At 39.0% G+C, this 16520-nt stretch overlaps 1 protein-coding gene across 1 annotated transcript; it reads right to left on the reverse strand.

Annotated features, from left to right (window-relative positions):
- Nucleotides 1-6414: 6414 nt before the first annotated feature.
- On the reverse strand, nucleotides 6415-16270 carry LOC124795685 (S-adenosylmethionine sensor upstream of mTORC1). Its single transcript, XM_047259769.1, has 3 exons — nucleotides 15800-16270; nucleotides 15505-15703; nucleotides 6415-8018 (listed from the first exon to the last, which is right to left on the reverse strand). Exon 3 carries the CDS (start codon nucleotides 7774-7776, stop codon nucleotides 6730-6732), a length of 1047 nt encoding a protein of 348 aa, XP_047115725.1. The 5' UTR covers nucleotides 7777-8018; nucleotides 15505-15703; nucleotides 15800-16270; the 3' UTR covers nucleotides 6415-6729.
- Nucleotides 16271-16520: the final 250 nt, after the last annotated feature.

A 16520-nucleotide genomic window follows, 5' to 3' on the forward strand; every position in this document is an offset into this window, starting at 1 on the left:
CCCAGGAAAATCGACTCGCAGAGCTAGCAGAGAGCTGCAAATTCCACAATCAACTGTATGGAGAGTCCTACGAAAAAGGTTGTTATGAAACCTGAACGTCAACTACCCGAGGCGATGGATCGGCCGCCAGGCAGCCCGTGCCAGAGCACTTCATCACTGGCCTCCAAGAAGCCCTGATCTTACCCCCTGCGATTTTTTCTTATGGGGGTATGTTAAGGATATGGTGTTTCGGCCACCTCTCCCAGCCACCATTGATGATTTGAAACGAGAAATAACAGCAGCTATCCAAACTGTTACGCCTGATATGCTACAGAGAGTGTGGAACGAGTTGGAGTATCGGGTTGATATTGCTCGAGTGTCTGGAGGGGGCCATATTGAACATCTCTGAACTTGTTTTTGAGTGAAAAAAAAAACATTTTAAATACTCTTTGTAATGATGTATAACAGAAGGTTATATTATGTTTCTTTCATTAAATACACATTTTTAAAGTTGTGGTATTCTTTTTGAATCACCCTGTATATGCTCCCTCGCTATGATCATGCCTGATCATCATAATATCTGGTTGATCTTCGATTTCACTGGGTGTGGTAATTCCACACAAAGGATCCAACCTTAATGATGACCTGGAAAATGGTGCTCTGTTAAAGAGCCAGTACCAGAGGAAGTTAAGAAGCTCCTGTATCCTAGGGTTCCAGTGACACCATACCTGTAAGGACTTCCCAAAGTCCACAAGAAAGTGTTCTGTTTGTAATGAATACTTGACACCACTGTCTCGACACTTATGGACTGGCCAAACATCAGGTGATACTTCTGAAATCTCTTGTGGGACATTGTGCTCACTACATGAAGAACTTGGCTGATTTCAGGCAAGTACTAACGATATGTGACTACAAATGGATGAAATCAAACAGTGGAAAATCCAGAATGGAATGTAACAATATAACGAAAAGGATAGCTGCTACTCACCGTATAGTGGATTTGCCGAGTCTCAGAAAAGCACAACAAAAAGACTGTTACAAAGTTAGCTTTGAGCCAACAAGGCCTTGTCAAAAATAGATCACACACACACACACACACACACACACACACACACACACAGTCTCTAGCAGCTGGAGTCAGACTAACTTTCCAACAGTCTTTTTGTTGTGCCTTTCTGTGACTCAGTCTCTCTGCTATACGGTGAGTAGCAACTACCAGGTGTAGAAGTATGAAACCGGAATTTGGTTGCAATAATTAGACATCTTTTGTTTGAAACCGATAAACAATATTTTATTCACAATAATCTCCATTGCTGTTTATACACTTCTCCCACCTCTCCAGCAGGCTGTGAATGCCAAGAAAAAAAAAAAAAATTCTTCTTTTGAAGCAAATCAGTCAGTGAGACATTTTTGTACATTTTCATGTGAATTAAAGCATTGTTCAGCGAGAGCGTTTCCCAGTGATGCAAGTAGATGATAATTGGACGGAGCCAAGTGTGAAGAATAAACTGCATGCCCTAACATTTCCGAACTGAATGCCTGGATCATTTCCCTGACCCGTTTCGCTGTGTGTGATGGGGCCTTATCATCGAGTAATATGACTTTGTGTTACCTTTTTCCATATTCCGGTCATTTTTCTCGTAATGCTTGATTTAAATTGATCATTTACTGTTGGTAGCAACCAGTGTAAATGGTTTCACCAGGTTTTAGCAACTCATAACAGATGACACCCTTCTGACCCAACCGAACAGAGCATTGTCTTCTTTCCAAAGTGATTTGGTCTTGCAGTGGATGTCGATGGTTTGCTTGGATTCATCCATGATTTACAATGTTTAGGATCCATTTTTCATCAGCTGTCACTATTTGATGGAGAAGTGACTTTCTTTTGTATCTAGCGAGCAGCATTTCACAAGTGGTCTTTCAAGTTGCTTGCTGTCATTCATTCATTTTCCCACAGCTTCCAACCAAAGAGAAATGGCTTTCTGTGTCACATTTGATTGTTCATCCAATAAGGCCTGCAATTCATTGTCTTCAAACTTTTTTTTTTTGTTGGTTTCCTGCACTCATCGTTTCTCACATCAAAATCACCATTTTTGAATTTTTTGAACCACTCGAAACACTGTTTTCTCAAGAATATGTTCACCGAAAGCTTTGACAAGCATTTGATGCGATTCTGCAACAGTTTTATTCAACTGATGACAAAAAACCAATGCTGTCTGCAAATCGTAGTTCACAGGCATAAAACTCGACATGTTTACAGGTTTGAAACAGATACCAATGTATGGAACTTGGGTTACTGTGCACTGATATTCGTCATCAGCCATCACGGGAAGCAGATGGCACTGCAGACGTGGTCTCACGGGCCCTATACTGAAAGCTAGCACCATTTATAAAGAAATTCTGGTTTTGTACTTCTACACCAGGTATCCTTTTCATACAAATGGATGACCTGCTTGCAATCTATAATGTTACATCACTCTTCATGAAAGTACATCTACACGACTCCTTGGCACCTCTTATTCAACATTTTGATCTGCAAATAGTTAAACATTTTGAATATGCACTGACAACAATTTACTTCAACTACAATGGACACTTTTGTGAAGAGATGGATGGTGTAGCCATTTGATCCCAAGTGGCTCCTATGATTTCAGGTCTCTACATGGAACACTTATCAAAAACTCAAACACTTCTTCCTATATGTCAATGATAGTTAAGTGGTGTGAGAGCATGGCAGACAGGTTTTGGTTGAGTTTCTGGACCACCTTAATGGCATCCATCAAAACATTGCATTCACTATGGGGACAGAGAAGAATAGTTCTCTCCCCTTTGTGGATATACTAATAAATGAGAAGGGAGATGGTATATCAGGCCATACACTATTTAGGACGGAGACCCACAGTGACCTGTACCTGCATGCAGTGATATGCCACCATCCATAACAATTGGAGACAGTGCTAATCAGCCTGGTACATAGATTATGTATCATCTGAACAAGGAAATCCTCTGAGATGAATTGAGCACCTTCACAAAGTGTTTCATTAAAATGTGTCCAGTGAAGCATAGATTAGTAGGGAGTTCAAGAAAAGAAAAGATGCAGCAAACTGAGAAGAGAAGGAAATAGACACGACATTCAGTTTCCTTTCTTGCTTGGGACTGCTCTCAACCAAAACGGTGGGACTGCTCGAAAAATAAAACATACCATAATAACCATCTTCTGACCACTGCCTAAAATGAAAGAGTATCTCAGCTCTGCAAAAATCCACTGAAACTGAACTTACCTGGGATATAAAGCATCTCTCTTGAATGTAGCTACCAGTATGTCAGGCAAATGTAGTGCTGTACCTTGAAACGCTGAGGAGTACAAAGGGCATGTATGACTGGGTCTCTGGAGTAATCAGTGGTACCAGAGCATACCTTAAAAGAAGACCACATTTTTGACTCAGAACACCAAGGCACTATGCTGAGCAACCATCCATCCCAACATTATAAAGCAATCCATAGAGATATGAATTCAGAAGAAACTCCGCAACAGGGAGAAAGTACATGAACTCAGTTCAGTATGGAATACGATGCTAGTGGCAATATGACATGAGTGTGCACAGCACCATACAGCACTCGAGACATATCTGGATTGTGCAGACAAAGATTTGAACACAGCATCCAGTATGCCTGCTACCTCCATGGCTGCAACCTCATTCCAAGTTAAAATGTAATCTCAGATTCAATGACCTCCTCCATGCCAACCAGCAAGAATTTTGAAAACTTCAATCACACAAAACCCAACTTGTGGTTTTCTCAGACAAAATCATGAAAGCTATGCATCACACCAACTACATGGATGTAGTATTTCTTTCCTTTCATACCATACCAAGTCTTACTATGAAACAATTTTAAGTTAACTAATAATAACATGAAAAGCAAAATTAATTTTGTATTCTAATCAATGTTATATACTTGAAATCATACAGTATAGTAAATCATATAGTAAATACAGTAATTTGGTGAAAAATAAAAAAAAAAGCAAGTGTGTTTAATCCAAACAACAATATACCATAATAAGCTGAGAGGCAGATCTTATAAATAGGTAGGACATGGAGTCATAGTAATTATTGTCGATAACTGGGTCTCATTTTGTGTGTGGTTGAGACTAGCTACAGCTGTGAGGCTGTCTGTAACTTCGTCTTGTGCCTGAAGAAAAGAAAAGTTGGAAGCAAAATGTGTCAAGTTATTACGAAATAAAAACCCAGATCTCGTTCGTCAAGCATCAAAGTTAAGAATAAAATTCTGAATGTAAAGTTCCTATCTTAACATGTGGTGATATGTTTTGGTTATTTGGCCACTAAAAATGGCCTGCTGAACAACCTTCCATGAAGATACCAAAATTTCATGATGTTTCGATGAAGTAGCTACATTTCTTGGTTGAGAGCATACAGCATGTTATCTTGGATGATATGTCATCGGCAGAGGAAGAAGTAACTTCAGGCATGCCCCACAGAAGTGTGTTGGGACCCTAGCTGTTAATGTTGTGTATTAATAGTCTTGCAGACAACAGTAGTAGTCACCTCAGACTTTTTGCTGACGATGCAGTTGTCTATAATGATATCCTTGCTGGAAAAAAACTGCACAACTATCCAGGGAGATTTCAAAGGGTGAACAGTTTGGCAGCTTAAATATTGAGAAATGTGAAATTCATAAAATGAAGAACAATATTACCTTACAACTACAACATCAATGAGCTAGGATCAGAATAAGTAAATAATAGCTGGGTGTAAGATTTGTAGGGATATGAAATGGAGTGGTCTCTCAGGCTGAGCCATAGGTAAGGCAGGTGGCAGTCTTCAGTCCATTGGCAGGATGCTGGGAAAATGAAATTAATAAAGGAGACTGCTTACAAGCCACACGTGTGTCCCATCTTAGCGTCTTGTCCTATTGTGCTGGACTAACAGGGCTATTCAACATTTACAAAGAAAGGCAGCAAAAATGGTCACACTTTTGTTTGGCTTTTCGGAGAGTATCACGGAAATGTTGAAAACCTTGTATTGACAGATATTGAAGACACATGCCAATTATCCCACAAAAGCCTACATACATTGTTTCAAGAATCAGTATTAAGTGAAGAATCTACAGAAATTCATCCTCCTACATACTGCTCCCAAACAGAAAGTGAATTTAACAGTAGACTAATTACAACACAAAAGGAGGCTTTTAAGCAGTCACTCTTCGCTCTTCATGTGCAACTGGAACAGAAAAAACCCTAACATGTTAAGTACCATCTGCCATGCAATTCTCAGGGTTTGCAGAGTATGCATGCAGAGAGTCAAAGGATGCAGTATCAAATTGTGAGCCGAATAGAGCAGAATCATAATTTAATATTCACGTTCCTTCAACAACCATAGTTGATGTTTTATGGATTTAAATATGAACTTTGGTGAGGATGAGTCCTTAGGAACATATATAGGCTCTCTTTCTTTCCATATTATGATGTTTCAGAATTCTGATTGTGAGACATGGATTGAATTCTCAACAACAAATCGTGTACAGTTTTATAATCATGATCATTTGTATAATTTCTTGTGGTATTAAGCATGTATCCTCCTTGGTATTGCAGTTTTCACTAATATCAGTGAACACCTGTAATAACATTGTGTCATAACAAATAATAGCTATTTTTTTGAGTTGTTGCTATATTTATGTTTAGCAGTTCATCCAATACAGTAGCTTTAAAAGAAATTTGCAAGAGCCCTTGTAGGAGGTATGATTGAAAAGTAATGGGAATTTTTTGTTTTGTGGGCTTTATACATCCAATTTTCAGGTGTTTTTTTCACATGTTCATGACATGTGTTTGCATTTTCATCTGTTTTGAATATTTAATTAATTGTTGACAGTCAACATGTATTTTCGAATACTTGGCGAATTTTAAGACGGATCAAACAATTTGCATTAACTTTTGCATGAAAAATGGAATAAAGTGCAGCAAACGTTTGTTCCAAAATTGTTGATTTTGACTAAAAGCAATGTCACATAGACGTTGCTGGGGATTTATGAACAACATCGACAACGATCCGCAACTTCTAAAGAAGATTATAACAGGTGATAAAACATGGGTATGATGTCTAAACCAAGGCCCAATTGTCCCAATGGAAATTGCCTGTAGAGCCGAGACCGAAAAAATTTGACAAGATCAATGACATGTGAAGGTTCTCCTCACTGTTTTCTTTGATTACAATGGGACAGTGCATTATGAGTTCCTTCCTTTATTTTATCTGGGATTACTTTGATGGGGACAAAGTTGATTCTGATGAATAAATAAAGATTCTTTATGAAAACAAATATTTCCATTACTTTTTGATTACTCTTGTTTAGTTTGTAGATGTATGGAAGAAGTGTCAATAGCAGTCTTTCTTACAGTCAAATGATATGGAAAGCTCATAATTATGGCAAACATATTTTAATAAGTCTTTGTATATAACAACATGTTTTTAAAAGAATAAAATTATCACTTCAAAAACGGTTTTTATGAACTCTGAAACAATATGCTTTAATACAAAGACACAAAATATGCCTGAGACATTCATACTATTAATGAAACTATTGTATTTATACAAAACAATTTCAGAAAGAACAGAATGGGAGGCACACATTCCAGTCTTCCATATTGCTTCCAAATGTGAAACTACCAAGACAAAAATATTCAACCTCTTCATTCTTTATTCTTCCATTTACAGTCACTATTAAAATTTCAGAATTCTAAGTTTCATAACTTGGCAATTCTGAAAACATTTCTGCCATTAGTGCATTGTCTTGGTCATTTCTCTCTAACTGAGGAAGAGTCTCATCAGAATTATCACTTTCTTCAGATTCATAAGAGTTATTGTCTTGAGGAATATACAAGACATTATCTTCAACAGGAAGAGAATCTGGCAGTTTCACTGCAACTTTCTGAGCCCACTTTAGTGGAATATTGTGATCAATGCTTTTTCTATAGGCCATACAGTGCAAATGGGTCAGTTTTTCATAATATATTCTATGAAACCCCATTTTGCCCAAAACAATTCTCCAATGTTTCATTATAGGTGCATTTGCTGTTGCATGCCTTGAATCTGGCGTAATAATAAAGAGCAGGCCTTCAGGTCGAAGTGCTGTGTATGCTTTCTGACAACATTTATATCTCTCTTGTGGACAAGGTATGTATTCTAAGAATAAGGAGAAAACTACAACATCAAAAAAAATTGCTGGTATTTCTCCTTGAGTTAAGATTTGTTGAACTGTTAGAGATTTGTGACCGTAATCAGAAATCTTTGCATTCAAGAAGTCACATTGCCATACATCAGGGGTGGCCGGTGCCAGATCAATAGGGACAACTTGAAACACTGAGAACTGACTAAATGGGTTATAGCAGCTTCCTACATCCAATAACTTCAGTTTCTCCATGCTTTTTTCAGGTGAGCTTTTGCATATTAATGATGATTTTGATGTATTTTCTGTATAATAACTTTGTTTTTTAACCTCTTTGATAAATTCTTCCACCCTGCCACCATTCAGAAAATAGTTCATGCACACCGTAACAACCCATTGGATCCTGTTGCTGGAACCATTCACAAGTGGGTCATTTGACTGATCCCAAAATTTGGTAGCTAGTGTATGCATAACTGATGCATATTTTTTTAAAATATTCTTCTGATTACAGTGGTACTTCCATGCTTGTTCATGACCTAATTTTCTGCATTGCCTTCTGAGAGAATGATGTACTGATTTAATAAAAAGAGCCAGTTCCTGATGTTCTGGTGATGCCATTGTGCACCCTAAGCAGTTATACTTTCTTCTGCTTTTTCCAAAGCTTTATGTGCCACCAAGAGCTTCTCTCTTAAATCATCAGGATTTCTAACAAGTTGTCTCACATATTTAACATCAAGCTCAAGTATCATCCCTGTTAAGCGTGCTGCCAGCACTTCATCTGGATAGTCCTTGATTACCAGATCATATAAGGCTTCTCCTATTTCATCACTTTTATTATCATCATTAACTGGTCCTGTGCTCTGAAAATGAAACAAAAAATAATAAAATGATTTTTACTCATCCCAAAAACAACAAATATCAAGTGCATCAAACATATTACAAATAATTTGCATATGCATATAACACATACATACGTAATGACCAGCAGAATAATGCTATCGGAGCACAAAAAAGGTGATAATGCTACTCTTTATTCATAGGCTTTGAAAAGTGGGGTACCAGCTGCCTCAGTCTACCTTCCTCACTGCCTTTAAAAATTTTTGCAAAAATATTGTCATGCCCAACACATTAGAGTTATTCTTAACATGTAACTCACCTCTCACTCTCACAAGCTGCCATAACTATAACTCGCTCACACCCACTAGTCCATTGCTAATAATAATAATAATGCCTCCTCTCACTGTTACTGTCTCCCTCTTGTTCTCTCTTACAGTTACTATCTCATTCATTCCTTCCACTACTGCTGTCTCTTCTCACTGTCATTATCCCTCTTTCACTCGTTGTCACTGTCAAGACTGTACATGCACACGTAGGGTAACTCAAACTCGGCATCTCCCAAATGGATAAAATATCTACAAAATTTCCAAGATGGATTGAGACTGGAATCTTAGGAATATACCGTAAAAATTACAGCCGTTTGCTGTTCATAGCCATCTTGGAATACACGAGTGGGATGTGGTTGCAGCTAATGTTGAAAAATTGTGTAAAAATTTCTCCGAAACTATCGGTGAAAGTACGAAAATGCATAATTCATTTATTCACTTGTATGCGCATCAATTACATTAACTCAAGTTTCTACATCTACATCAATACCTCGCAATCCACCTTACGGTGCATGGCAGAGGGCATCCCATACCGCTACTAGTCATTTCCTTTCCTGTTCCACTCATACACAGAACAAGGGAGAAACTACTATCTACATGCCTCCATATGAGTCCTAATTTCTCATATCATATCTTTGTGGTCCTTACGCACAATGTGTGCTGGAGGCAACAGAATTGTTCTGCAGTTGGCTTCAAAAGCCACGTTTCTAAATTTTCTCAATAGTGTTCCTAAAAAAGAATTATGCCTTCACATTTGATTTCCTGAAGCATCTCCATAACACTTGTGTGTTGTTCGAACCTACCAGTAACAAATTTAGCAGCCCACCTCTGAATGGCTTCAGTGTCTTCCTTTAATCTGACCTGGTACAGATCACAAACACTTGAGCAGTACTCAAGAATAGGTTGCATTAGCATCCTACATGCAGTCTCCTTTATAGATGAACCACACTTTCCTTAAGTTCTCCCAATAAACCAAAGTCAACCACTCACCTTTCCTGTCACACTCCGCACCTGCTCATTCCATTTCATATCACTTTACAAACGTTGCACCCAGATATTTAAATGATGTGTCAAGCAGGACACTACTAATGCTGTAGCCGAACATTAAGGGTTTGTTTTTCCTACTTCTACACATTAAGTTACTGTTTTTTTCTCCATTTAGAGATATCTGTCATTCACCACGCCAACTAGAAATTTTATTTAAGTCATCTTGTATCCTCCTACAGTCAGTCAATTTCAACACTTTACCATATGTCGCAGCACCATCAGCAAACAACTGCAGATTGCTGCCCACCCTGTCTGGAAAATCATTTATTTATATTGAGATAATAGCATTCCTATCACACTTGCCTGGGGCACTCCTGATGATACTCTTATCTCTGATGAACACTCACCGTCGAGGACAACATACTAGGTTCTATAACTTAAGAAGTCTTCAGTCCACTCACTTATCTGTGAACCTGTTCCATATTACCGTACCTTCTTTAAGAGTCTTAACAGGGCACTGTGCCAAATGCTTTCCAGAAATCTAGAAATGTGGAAGTTGCTTGTTGCCCTTCATCCATAGTTTGCAGTATGTCAGGTGAGAAAAGAGCAAGCTGAGTTTCACACAAGCAATGCTCTCTAAAAAAATGCTAATTCACGGATGAAAGCTTCTTGGTCTCAAGAAAATTTATTATATTCAAATTGAGAATATGTTTATAGTGGGTATACCCGTCATCAATAATCTATTTAATTTCTATAGGTATATTTTATGTGTATGAGCTGCGTAACTTTGAACCCCTGTATGTGGGAAAGTAATAAATATAGCAAGAAAATTTTCAAGGGTGTTAGTAAAGATTGGGACCTTGGGAGTGTACCACAAAAATTTCAACCACTGGCTGTGCATAGCCAGTTTCGAATCCTCAGCTGGGTTTTGGTCCACTGATGATGGTGAAAATGTAGTAAACAAATCCTTTTTTGGGGGGGATTTTCTGAGGGACCATCCATGAACTAATAATAAGTCCCATCAAGCCCACCGTTATCACATCAAATGCAAAAAGAACCAACCAATTTGCTTCAATACCTAAGAAGGAGGAAGTGTGTAATATTCATTCTTTGACCTTGTACTCTAGGATAGCGACACTAAGACAATCCTAGTGTTGAGTACGTGAATGGTCCCTAGCCCAAAATCCAAAACACTTGACCCCTACCTTTCTATCACCAACAGACCCTGAGGTATGAACACCAGAAAATCCTATTTTTATGTGTGGCATTTTGGAACATATTGGTAAGCATGCTGTCACCTGTGTGCCGATTATATGTAGCACTTATTTTGATGATGCAGAAATTGAAATTAAAATGAAGTTAATAGTCACCGAGAAAAGGAGATAATAAAAATAACAAATTGTTAACTAATTATGCAACAAAGGTATTCTCCCAGTAATGAAAGTAAAAGTGTTTGAAGTAGCTCACAGTTCCACTGCACAAACCATGAATACGTTTCTGACATGAATACACAAGTGTAATAAAATGTTAGCAGAGTTCTGGTAGAATGTAATTAATTTAGGAGTAGAGGAGACTACTCACTGAATACCAGAATTCGAGTCATCAACGGGAACAAGAAAAAGAAACTAGCTAGCTTTTGGAATACATCCTCTGTCAAGCTACAGTAAAAAATAAAATAAAATAAAATAAAACAAAATAATAATAATACCAGGGCTGCAAATCTGCTACCTCCTTCGAGGTAACTCATCTTCCAGTGCCCCAACCCCATCCTAGTTCACCCACCAAAAAGCAACCCATGCAATGTGTGTACAGCTGGCACAGTGTAGTGGTGCTGGTGTAAGTGGTCTCCTTCACTTCTAAATTATTTACATTTGTTTAGTAAAAGTTTTTCATCATTTCAATCTTGAAAAATCACAGCAATTACTATTGAAAGAAAGGTCTCAGAAGATGAAGGCAAGAGCAATTAGCAAAAATTATTGGTGGATCAGTGTGTTTCATTTTTAAAATGATTATCCTCTATGAGTAATGAACTGAGAGACAGATTTGTACAGCTGTAATGAAACAAGTGTTAAATGATGAAAGCTTGTAGCAAGAAGAGTTGGTGTTGGGGAATTGCTAACAGTGGAGTGTGGCAAGAGCGAATTAATCAAACTATGAACCCATCAGAGAAATAGTGCAGGGACACCTGTAAAATGAGTATGTATGGCAGTCCTAACAATGAAGACATACACAAGCAAATAGTAATGCAAAAAATAAAGCAAACACTACCAACAAAACAACAATAACAAAAAATCTGGAGAAACAAATCTGGTCTCAGAAATTTCACTTTACCCCAGTAAAAACAGACACACCACAATTAAAAAAAAAAAAAAATAAAATAAATACAAAATAAATAAATTTACAGGAATCGGACACTTCCCTTGACCTATAGAGGTCAACGGCAGCTGACGATACCAAAACACCAATGCCTACAGCAAAAAACTAAGGAAATTAGAATCAGACATTTCCCTTGACCACTACTGATGGTACCAAAACACCTATACCTACATATAAAAACACGAAAATTGGAATCGGTCATTTCCCTTGACCTACATAGGTCAACTATAACTACTGGTACGAAAAAACCAACACCTACAACTACGAAAAACAAAAACAAAACCACAACACCTCAAAAATTAAAAACTCAAACATCCCTACGTAAATTAAAACACATTCAGTACACAGTAATAAATACACAAAACATTATAACTCGAGAAAAATAGACCCAAAAAAAACAATTACTTACCACCAACAAATTTCGGCCGGCCATCTCTCTCTCTCTCTCTCTCTCTCTCTCTCTCTCTCTCTCTCTCTAACACACACACACACACACACACACACACACACACACACACACACACACACACACACACACACACACACACACACACACACACAGAGAGAGAGAGAGAGAGAGAGAGAGAGAGAGAGAGAGAGAGAGAGAGAGAGAGAGAGGACGCCATCAAGACGACATCTACAAACACAACCAACTCAAACTCTGCGCCATAATGACATCAGACACCACAACACCCTTACATCGTGGGTCAAAGCAGACGGGGGGGAATCGGACACTTCCATTGACCCAAATAATCGATTAATAAACCCATACAAAAATCTTCCACTATAGTGTGGGCATAAACTTTAAGCCTTGCTACAGGTCAATTTGTTGCTATAACCAGATTTTCCACTTTCACATTCATTAACTATGTCAACTCACAAACAAACTGTCAGTGTCCAACCTAACCTAGGCCTCTGGCTGCATTACAGGTCAGTTTACCACCACAATCAAAATATCCGAAGAGTCCATTAACACACTTTATCCCACTTGCGAAGTCCAATGAACCACAAATGGCACTCACAAAAGCATTTAGAAACATAAACATCCCACACAAGAGATCACCACTACAGACTCCGACACGCTCTCTGCAAACACAATCCATTTCAGATTCACCGCACCACCAAGATGTCACACAAGACAACACAGTTACATCACTGGTCAAAGCAGACAGGTAGACACCAAACTTCAGAGTATGTTGGTTGCAAGAAAGTGACATGGTGTTACGGGTAGATGGATAGTGACAGCTATTCAAACAGTTCAGAGTGTCCTACAAAATACATAATTTTTTTTCAAGAGACGCCACACTTTTCCCGTATATGTAATTGTTTCATTGTGTTTTTTGCATTTTCACGCCTTTATCAACATCATGGCCTCCAAGCAATTCCCTCTGTAAAGTTGTTTCTATCACTGCATTAGCTTAGTCTGATGTTGCTTGTCACAGTCACTCTATTTTCTTAACTATCTTTTGAAATACAAAAAGCTCCATATCCACATCATACTGCACCAACCATGTCTTCTGTTAACAGCTCACATTATAGCTAGCTAACCAGTTTGTGATTTACACTCTCACAGTCACAGCAAAATCACAGAATGGAATTATTACTGCACTTTCAAAATACACATACAAAAAAAAATTTTGCATCACCCCGGTTCCCAGAACTCCTGAAGTTAGACATAGACTGTGGATATTGTATCACAGACAGTCCCTTTTACTGTTCAGAGATGTCACTAAACCCGCCCAAAGATGTAAACAACCATGCATAAGCAGCACATATTAGATGGAGGGGGTCCAACAGCCGATCAATTCCAGTCATTCCACAAGGAAAGAGGTACTTGGGTTTTGTTGTCTGTAGTTCAACCATGCCTAGACGGTCAAATACAGCATTGTTACTTTGTGCCAGGAAGGGCACTGAAGAAGGGAAGTGTCCAGGCATCTAAGACTGAACCAAAGCAATGTTGTTCGGACATGGAGGAGATACAGAGTGACAGGAACCGTCAATGACATGCCTCGCTCATGCTGCCCAACGGCTACTACTGCAGTGTATGACCGCTACCTATGGATTACGGCTCGGAGGAACCCTGACAGCAACGCCACCATGTTGAATAATGCTCTTCGTGCAGCCAGAGGACGTCATCTTACAACTCAAACTGTGCGCAATAGGCAGCATGATGCGCAACTTCACTCCCGACGTCCATGACGAGGTCCATCTTAGCAGCCACGACACCATGCTGCGCAGTACAGACTCAGGATTGGCCTCACATTCTTATCACAGACAAGTGTCGCATATGCCTTCAACCAGACAATCGTCGGAGAAGTGTTTGGAGGCAACCCCGTCAGGCTGGATGCCTTAAACACATTGTCCACGAGTGCAGCAAGGTGGAGGTTCCCTGCTGTTTTGAGGTGGCATTAGGTGGACTCGACATACGCCATTGGTGGCCATGGAAGACGCTGTAATGGCTGTACGATACTTAAATGCCATCTTCCGACGGATACTGCAACCATATTGGCAGCATATTGATGAGGCATTCGTCTTCATGAATGACAATTCGCAACCCCATAGTGCACATCTTGTGAAGGACTTCCTTCAGGATAATGGCATCGCTTGCCTAGAGAGGCCACCATGTTCTCCAGACATGAACCCTACTGAACATGCTTGGGATAGATTGAAAAGGGCTATTTATGGGCGACGTGACTCACCAACGCACTGAGGGATCTACGCCGAATTGCCGTTGAGGAGTGGGACAATCTGGACCAACAGTGCCTTGATGAACTTGTTGATAGTACGCCATGACGAATACAGGCATGCATCAATGCAAGAGGATATGCTACTGGGTATTAGACGTACCACCACCTCTGAAGGTCTCGCTGAATGGTGGTACAACATGCAGTGTGTGGTTTTCACGAGCAATAAAAAGGGCGGAAATGATGTTTATGTTGACCTCTATTCCAATTTTCAGTACAGGTTCCGGAACTCTCGGAACTGAGGTGATGCAAAACTTTTTGTGATGTGTGTATTACTAATAGAATCTAACTAGAACATTACAGATAAATATATTGTTAATAGTAAGTTCTGGTAAGCAGAGAGATTCAAGGACTGATTGAGACTATGTGAATATCAAGGAGGTAGCACCAACAAGACACCATCACCAGCTCAGGCCAATGACATTTGCTGATCGAAAACATTCACTCTTCCTTCCTGTAAATTGTACATAATACACTGCTTACTTTAACTACATCAAAAACAAAATTCAGTTTAGAAGCCTCAAATTTCAAAAACCATAAAATGGCTAGCCAGGAATTACTTTCAGGAGGCAAAATTCCAGCCCTGTCAATAGACAATTAAAAAGGAGAACACTAATCCTAGTTCACTCTGCAGGGATGAAAGTTAGAAAGCAACACTATGTCACTAGGAATGTAGGGTGTGGGATACTAACCCACCGTGAGGTGGAATGGAAACAAAGCTTAAGGGGAAGTGAGAGTGTCTAACACAGCAGGTTGTGGGATCCTCTCATCCTGGAAGCTGAGTGATCTGCCCATTTTTCCTGTCCACAACCTATTCATCTTTCCTCCGTGAGGCAGGAACTAATAGTTCCAAAAACTAAAATCAATGTTTTCATTCCCAAAGGTGTCTATCTGAAGTAACGGAATTTTGCTTCCTGCAGGTAAATACTAGTTAGTCAATTTTGTTTCTCTGTAATTTTACTTTCTAATGCAAGCAGTGCACTAAATAAATTGATTGTTGAGAAACTAAAAGGTGTATCCAAGGAACTGTAGTATTAATAACCTAAAACACTGAATTCTATTCATAGCTAGATCACCTGAGTGTACAGCAAATATTCATTCCTTGCTTTCTTTACAGCTGCTGTCAAGGCATCTGGCTCATTCAGGAGAAACTCTACGGTTTTGAAATCTAGCTCTAGAAGCATCCCTGTGACTTGTGCACATAGTTCTGTTTCTACACTTGCAACAGCAGCAAACAGTTTTTCTCCGAGTACGTGTTTCTTGTCTTCTGGACAGCTGAACATGGAAAGATGACATATTAGAAAATTTTTAAACACACTGAACCTCTGTGGAGAATGTATCTTGTACAATGAACTCTATTATTTTACTTACACGGATGTCAGTGACCTTCCAACGGCTTCTTCAAGCTGTATTTCATTTTCGAGAAGGTGCAAAATTTCGTTATCTGTTAAGCTGAAAGCTATACGAGATGCAATTTCTCTGCCTAATGATTTAGAATGACATAAAGGCCATACTTTCGCTGCAAGATGATTTAATAATACTTTCCTAGTTTCAAGCACGGGAAGAACATTCATTTGACAAGCCACAAATTCAGTTTTTTTGGAGCGATTATCGAATCTTGTACATAACACTACTAAATGATGATGTGTTCTTTTACTCATACCATGTCTGGACGTTAGACTCCGCGGTTTATTCTACGCAACACACAGTTTCCGTCCACCGTAAACATAACCAAACATTTCTATGCTGAGCGCTGACATACCAGCGCTAAAGTTTATGTATATGCAGTCGGTAGCAAAGATATAAATGGTTGAGGGCCCCCAGCTGTGTTTTCCACCAGAGGAAAAAAGTAGAAAAATTCACACTGGCTATCAGCCACGGAAGCGCCACGTCAAGGTGTATTCACACTGTCCATCACGTCAGTTCGCTTAGCCTACTACTGAACGGTGAAATTCAACGTGTAGATTGCCACACGGGATACAAAATTCGGAGTATAGTATCGAAATTATGGAACTAACAACGATAAAGTTTATTAATGGAAAAAGCAAACTTCATAAAGCTTTGTTCACACACGCATCTAACGTGGCGACAC

Source organism: Schistocerca piceifrons, chromosome 1 (assembly GCF_021461385.2).
Source record: "Schistocerca piceifrons isolate TAMUIC-IGC-003096 chromosome 1, iqSchPice1.1, whole genome shotgun sequence".
Taxonomy (NCBI): domain Eukaryota; kingdom Metazoa; phylum Arthropoda; class Insecta; order Orthoptera; family Acrididae; genus Schistocerca; species Schistocerca piceifrons.